This window comes from Haplochromis burtoni, unplaced genomic scaffold, assembly GCF_018398535.1.
Source record: "Haplochromis burtoni strain Fernald_Lab_line unplaced genomic scaffold, NCSU_Asbu1 Contig_2580, whole genome shotgun sequence".
In the NCBI taxonomy this organism is placed as follows: Eukaryota; Metazoa; Chordata; class Actinopteri; order Cichliformes; family Cichlidae; genus Haplochromis; species Haplochromis burtoni.
This window is the reverse complement of record NW_024584941.1, coordinates 4,905-11,416: the sequence shown is the minus strand read 5'-3', so window position 1 is coordinate 11,416 and position 6,512 is coordinate 4,905. Positions and strand designations below refer to the sequence as shown.

General features: G+C 38.0%; 1 protein-coding gene across 1 annotated transcript; it reads right to left on the bottom strand.

Moving 5' to 3' along the window:
* Positions 1 to 6: 6 nt before the first annotated feature.
* LOC102299495 lies at positions 7 to 5,361 on the bottom strand. The gene is made up of 4 exons (XM_005952966.2): positions 5,247 to 5,361; positions 4,348 to 4,489; positions 3,559 to 3,619; positions 7 to 2,752 (listed from the first exon to the last, which is right to left on the bottom strand). The coding sequence occupies exons 2-4, from the start codon at positions 4,463 to 4,465 to the stop codon at positions 1,171 to 1,173; spliced, it is 1,761 nt and encodes a 586-aa protein (XP_005953028.1). The 5' UTR covers positions 4,466 to 4,489; positions 5,247 to 5,361; the 3' UTR covers positions 7 to 1,170.
* Between the last annotated feature and the right edge of the window lie 1,151 nt (positions 5,362 to 6,512).

Below are 6,512 nucleotides of genomic sequence, written 5' to 3'. Positions count from 1 at the left end.
AAAACTCAATTAAGTGTTATTCTTATTCTTCTTTCTCACCTTTCTTTCTCTGTCTCCTTTCATATTTAAAGGTTGCTGTGTTAAAAATATATTGTGCTATCATGCTGTTTTGTATTGTTTTGGTAAATAAATAGTTTATGAAAATATCACTAAATCTGTCATTTATTAATTGTAATATTCTGTGAAATTATCTATTTGTAGTCTATCTGCAGGAAGTTGTAGTTTCTTCACAGCAGGCCCACATCAATGAAACCAGTAGCAGCAACAATAGTATTCTTAACTATAATCTGAGCAGAAAACTTTGGTGTTCTTTTTGTCTGCCTTTCTTCTTCCTGCTCTGTGTTTAGTTAGTTTACTTTTTCTGCAGTGTATAATCCTGCTGGACTCTGGTTCATCTGGTTTTTACATATAGTTTCTACCTTTGAGTCTCATTTACACCTGACAGGAAGTCCAACAGCAGCACTGCAGGAAACACCTGAACATGTTGACGACAACATTCATGATGAAGAATATTTCTCAAAGCATAAACAAATGAATTCATAGAGAGAAACACTGCTAAATTTGGTTCTCATCCTTGAAATAATCTTTAGTTTAGCTGAAAGAAAAGCAGAAAATCGTCAGATGTAAAGAATTTCTGTGGGAATGTTTCCTTACTGAGGAGCATCTTGACCTCGACAGGAGCTCACCTTTTTCTACATTTCCCTCAAAATCTGAGCTTAATTTACAGACTCATGGCTGAAGTTCTCATCCTGTTTGACTCCTTTTTAATGTTCTTAGCATGAAGGTTCGTGGAGGAGGAGGAACCTGAGCAACTCCTGTCATCACAAACTGCCGTATAACAAAAACACATGAAACACTTGTAGGGTCTTAATGAAATCTGTTTATTTTACAACATGAAGAAAATCAAAGCATCTGAAAGAAGAAACACAATAACAACAAAAAAATAAACTCCTCCATGGAGTGAAAAGTTGCTCTGAAACAGGAAAAACACTCTCACAGTTTATTTTGACAAATAATAATAATAATAATAATTATAAACTATCACAATAACAAAGAGCAGATGAACATATTTGATATCTATATTAACCATATTTACATTTAATCCCACCTTTCAGTTATAACAAAACAGTAAGGTATCATCCTTCATTCGAGGGGGGAGGGGGGGGGGGGTTATTTCTTAAACTGTTTTCCAAACTTGTACTGCAGAGCTCCTCTGGTTCCTTCATTCTCTCTGCTTTGCATCTCTTTCAGTTTCTGGACCTTCTCTTTGTCTCCTTTCTCATCCATCTTCTCAATCAGGAAGTCCAGGTGGACAAATGTGAACGCTGAATCAGCTTTCAGAGCGATCTGCTCCAGTCTGACAACATGTTGGTAGGACTCATCCAGTAACTGTGACTTCTCTGCTGTCAGTTGGTTCATTTCTTTATTAAGATCTTCCAAAAGAGTTGACTTCTGGTCACTTTCCGATTTATTCTTCTCATACTTTTTCTTCATTTCTTCCAAAGTCCTCTGAACTTTCCTTGTCTTGGTCACATATTTTTGTTCTTCTTTCACATGAGCTGATGCAGGACACTTATTGGTACAAACAGTGCAGCAGCCATCTTTCATGACCTCACAGTGTTTAGCATACCAGGCCATTGTGCATCCAGGATAGTGACAGTTCTCCTCACAGACAGTACAGCAGGTAGCTGCTTTGTAAAAAAAAACCCTCATCCCAGCATCAATATCTTCTTTAACTTTGTAGACCTCGTCAACTTCTACAGTGAAGTTTTCATTCTTCGTCATCTTTTCTTTATATTTATTCAGAGCTTCTTGACTCTGTCTGATTTCTGTCTGCTTCCGTTCTGCCAGGTCAATTCTGTCTTTCAGGTTTTCGATGGAGGCTGTCAATCTGATTCGTTCTGTCAATACTTTTTCTGTTTTCTTTACATTTTGAGGTGCAGTTCGTTCTAGAAAGTCTGAGAACTCTCTCATTCCTTTATCTGTTACTCCCCAAGAGAGCTCAAAGACAGACACATCTTCCTCTGTTCTATCTTCCTTCTGTTGGTTATCAAACAGGAAGTGAATGGGCTGATCCTTCTCATTTCTGGCACATTTAAATTTTGCAGCTTTAAGAACTTTAAAAGCAGTTTTAGGTGCAATTCCCTTTGAATTTGTGATGAGAGTTATGATATTTTTCTCTACGTCTTTTCCAAACAGAGACATAATTGCATCAAAGACGTACATCAGTCGGTCACTCAGTCTATTATCTGTCGCCTTCATCACCAGACCCACTACATTAACTTCATGAACTCCATCCTCTGATTGAAACAGCCCCAATAATTTTTGGTAGATAATGTCATCATGCTCAGTCCCTCTGGTGTCTCCATATCCAGGAGTATCGATGACGGTCAGAGAGTAGGGCAGAATTTCATCTTCAAAACCAAAGATCTCGTACACGATCACATCTGATGTCTGACTGTCTGTCTGATTATTCTCCTCCTCCTCTACAATCTGAAACCAGACTTCATCCTCCCACTTCACTCCCATGGCGTAGTTGAACAGAGCGTTGATCAGAGTAGATTTTCCTGCTCCTGTTTCACCCACAAGTAAGATGGTCTTATTTGTCTTGTTCAGGTTTTTTTCACCAACAGTCATTCTTGTTAGAGTTCCAAACTCTTGTTTCTTTGGTCTAAACTGGTAAACAGCAGGAGATCTTGGATTAATTTTAATACTTCTGCATATAATGTCCTTGTATTTGGATGAGATGTTTCTGTAGAAAAAAGTGAAAGAGCTCAGTACATCGTTAAACCTGGGTTACAAATTTTATTCTTTCTGAAATTAAATATGTGGTTGTTTTCTATTTTAAAGTTAAATAGTTATTCAAAATCATATATCTACAGACAGATGAAAAATTGAAGGAAATACCTGAAACACAACAACCAGACTGTCATTAGCCGGTCTGGTTGTTGTGTAATGCTCTGCTATGATTAGACTGTTAAAATAAAATATGTGGTTATTATACTGCAGTGTCTTTGCAGGACCTTAGCAAAGAGGGAGAAGATAAAAAAATGCTAAAAAAGGTTCTGTACAGATTAAGGTAAATAAAGGTCAAATGTCACTTAATTTTTACATAAACACTGCTTTTACTAGACTTTATCATGTGTTTTAAAAATGAAAGGTGGCTTTTGAACTTTTTAATTTATTACTAGTTAACATGGATGTTTAAATTCCATATTACTCAGTCCATAAGCTGTTTAATTAATAAATTAAACACCAAATATAAATTCAACAACTTGAACCATTCTGTTATTTTTTCCCGTCTTCTTGTATAAAATGGTTTTTTTGTCTTTGTAATTTCATTGCCTAACAAAAAGAAGGTATTTTTGTAAAGCAAGCATTCTGTCTTTTGTCACACATTGTTGACTACACTACACTTCATGAAGTCAACAAAATTAAAACTGTTCATTTGAGCAGTCATATCTGTATTCAAACAGAGACATCTGTTGAAGGGCGAAGACTTTGCAGAAATGAGAAAGAAAATTCAGTTGAACACATAAATGTGATTTTGTTACTCACTTTCTCCCAGTGTGGCCTTGGGCATAGAGCTTTTCATATTGGGGTGGCTGTTCTTGAATCTCTGAATGACATCAACACAAAATAGATTAACTTAATTAATCTGAGATAAAGATGTTAATTCATCTGTCCATCCATCCATTTTCTTCTCCTTGTCCAGAGCTGGGTCACGGGTACAGCTGCCCCAGCCCTCACCTCCAGCTTACTTAGAGAAACACCAAGTCGTTCTAAGCCTGGCTGAAAAATGTAATCTCTCCAGCGTGCCCTGGTTCTGCCCCGGGGCCTCCTTCCAATGGGATATGCCTGAAAAACCTCACAGAGAAAATGCCAAGGAGGCATCCTAGTCATATGTCCAAACCACCTCAACTGGGTTCTTTCAATGGATGGATGGTCTTTTGTAAATTGAAATTGTTGTCCTGTTTTTCTTTTTTGGTTTTTCATCACGTAAAGTCTCCTGACCATTGTTAGACTGTTTATGTTGCCCAATGTTCAGCTATCTATCTGTCTACTAAAGTTTCATTGACTGTTTTACTAAAAGATGCTGAACCACTCTTTTATGCGAAGTATTTCACATTTTTGTGTCATGTACTTGTCACATCTCCGGTGTATCCAAAGACACTACACATGAAGATTCAGATTAATCTATCTCAACTATTTGATGTTCAAATATTGGTCTGTTGTCTGACTAAACAATCTGGCTGTATTCACTAAAATGATTTATAAAAAGTTTATGAAAGCTGTTACATGCCAAAGTCTTATATTTGTATTTGTTACAGCTTTTGGTTTCTCTACCTGTTGTTATCTGTGATGAAGAAAAGTCTGGTATTGACTCCATGCTCCGTTGTGAATCAGAAGCCATTTTCAGGCAAGGGGATCCAAACTCAGCGTCTTGAGAAGTTGTCCTCTCCATAATGTCACTCTTCAGGCTGCAGAGCTGCACAAATTTTTTCAGTGAGCTGACATCAACAGCACAAACAGATTAGGAGAATAAGTAAATGGTAAATGGCCTGTATTTGTATAGCGCTTTTACCAGTCCCCCCCTAGGGACCCCAAAGCACTTTACACACCCAGTCATCCAACCATTCACACACACATTCACACACTGGTGGAGGCAAGCTACAGTTGTAGCCCCAGCTGCCCTGGGGCAGACTGACAGAAGCGAGGCTGCCATATTGCACCATCAGCCCTTCTAGCCAACCAGTAGGCAACGGGTGAAGTCTCTCGCCCAAGGACACAACGACCGAGACTGCCCGAGACAGGGCTCGAATCAGCAACCTTCAGATTACAAGGCGAACTCCCAACTCTTGAGCCACAATCGCCCCGATAGTAAGACAAAAAATCATCAGAAACTTTTACTGTACTTTGAACTGAGATATGGAAGATCACTGAAAATCAAGCATCATATCTCTGAAGGTTCTCAGTCATCCAGGTCATCGTAGTCTAAGGAGCTTGGAAAGAAAGGCGTCTGGACTTCTTTAAGTTGCTTGACCCTAGAACTGAAGAAACTTCTCGGATGAGAGGTGAAACATTTTCAAGCAACTTAAAGAAGTCCAGACGCTTTTCTTTCCAGGGTCCTTAGACCAAGCAATTTTAATTTAAGATAAGAAGTACAATATCATCACTGACAGCCAGACAATTTTAGACAAATGTATCTGTACTTCTACATGTAGATAAGTGAAGAATATCTATACCTGTGTCACCGCTGCCGTTGCCTCTCTTGAGAAACTCGAAGCTCTTTGTATACCCACCGGATGTTTGCTGCTGCCTGTGTTCTGCCTCTCTGTCGCACTCAGGATGTGAGAGTTTCTGTCACTTCCTGTACTCACACAGATGGAACCAACTTTTTTGAATAGTTTAGTTCTATTAACAAAAAAGAAAGAAATAAATTAACGTATTTCTGAACAATTTTCTTAATCTTTCTGGTAACACATGTCACATGTCAAACTGGGGCTGCCACTATCTGTGTAGATGGAATACAGAAAATATACTACTAAATATAATAGACAAACATATCCTCATTCAGTCCCACCCAGTAGCGGTTTTTGATATGGGCGACATGGGCGGTTGCCCAGCACCGGCAGAGCGGCGGGATGGACTTACTAGGCTTAAGCCCGGGTTGTTTTTTCAGAAGCCCCGGGTCTTTTGGAGTGTAATTTTTTCATAGTTAGATGCCTGGCTGACACTGTATAAAACAAAGACTACACACAATATTCGAAGAACACAGGGCACAATCGTAAATTCACCCTAATTTTGGTATGATCCAAACTTAGGCACTAGGCGACTGAGCACAGCACTTATGCATGTGAGCGAGGGGGGAGAAGCTGCTGCCTGCGAGTTTGTAGTGATGGGATTTCCGGCTCTTCAGGTTGTTTTGTTGCTTTAATTAATTTATTATTAACAACAATATAAAATTATGCACAAAAGGAATTACTAATGTAAAAAAAAGTGGTTTTATTTATATATGTTTATATATAAATATATGCGGTGGACCCTAGAGTCAAAGCACGTACAAACTCAAAAACACATTTCTAGTTTTAACTGAGCTTCCAAAACAGAGCTACCTAGATCACTTAAATTACACAATTGAAAGCATATGTGTACGTGTGGACGTAGCCTGAGAGTGTAACTACTGCCCAAGGGCGTAGATTTGGTTTTGGCATTGGTGGGGACCAAACCCTGCCCTGTTTCTTTTTTTTTTCCTTTTTGTCTTTCTTGATAAAAAAAAAAAAGGAGAAATATACTTGCGTACATATGCTATTCTTTTAAACCATTTAAAATTACAATTCATAGTTTTATATCGTTAGCTTCATAGCATAAGTGCCTAAGTCATTTTTTTGTGTTTTCGGAAAACAAGACAAAACTAATTTTCTAAATATCACATGCATATTTTTAATTGATATTTTCAATTTGACCAAAAAATGACTTAGGCACTTATGCTATGAAGCTAACGATATGTG

Bases quoted from the DNA above. Each gene is read 5' to 3' on its own strand.
- LOC102299495 (XM_005952966.2), bottom strand. From the start codon at position 4,465: ATGGAGAGGACAACTTCTCAAGACGCTGAGTTTGGATCCCCTTGCCTG. The intron at 3,620-4,347 runs GTAGAGAAACCA...GATGTCATTCAG, and splicing joins TTCATCACAGATAACAACAG to AGATTCAAGAACAGCCACCC. The intron at 2,753-3,558 runs GTGAGTAACAAA...TTTTTTCTACAG, and splicing joins CAAGGCCACACTGGGAGAAA to AAACATCTCATCCAAATACA.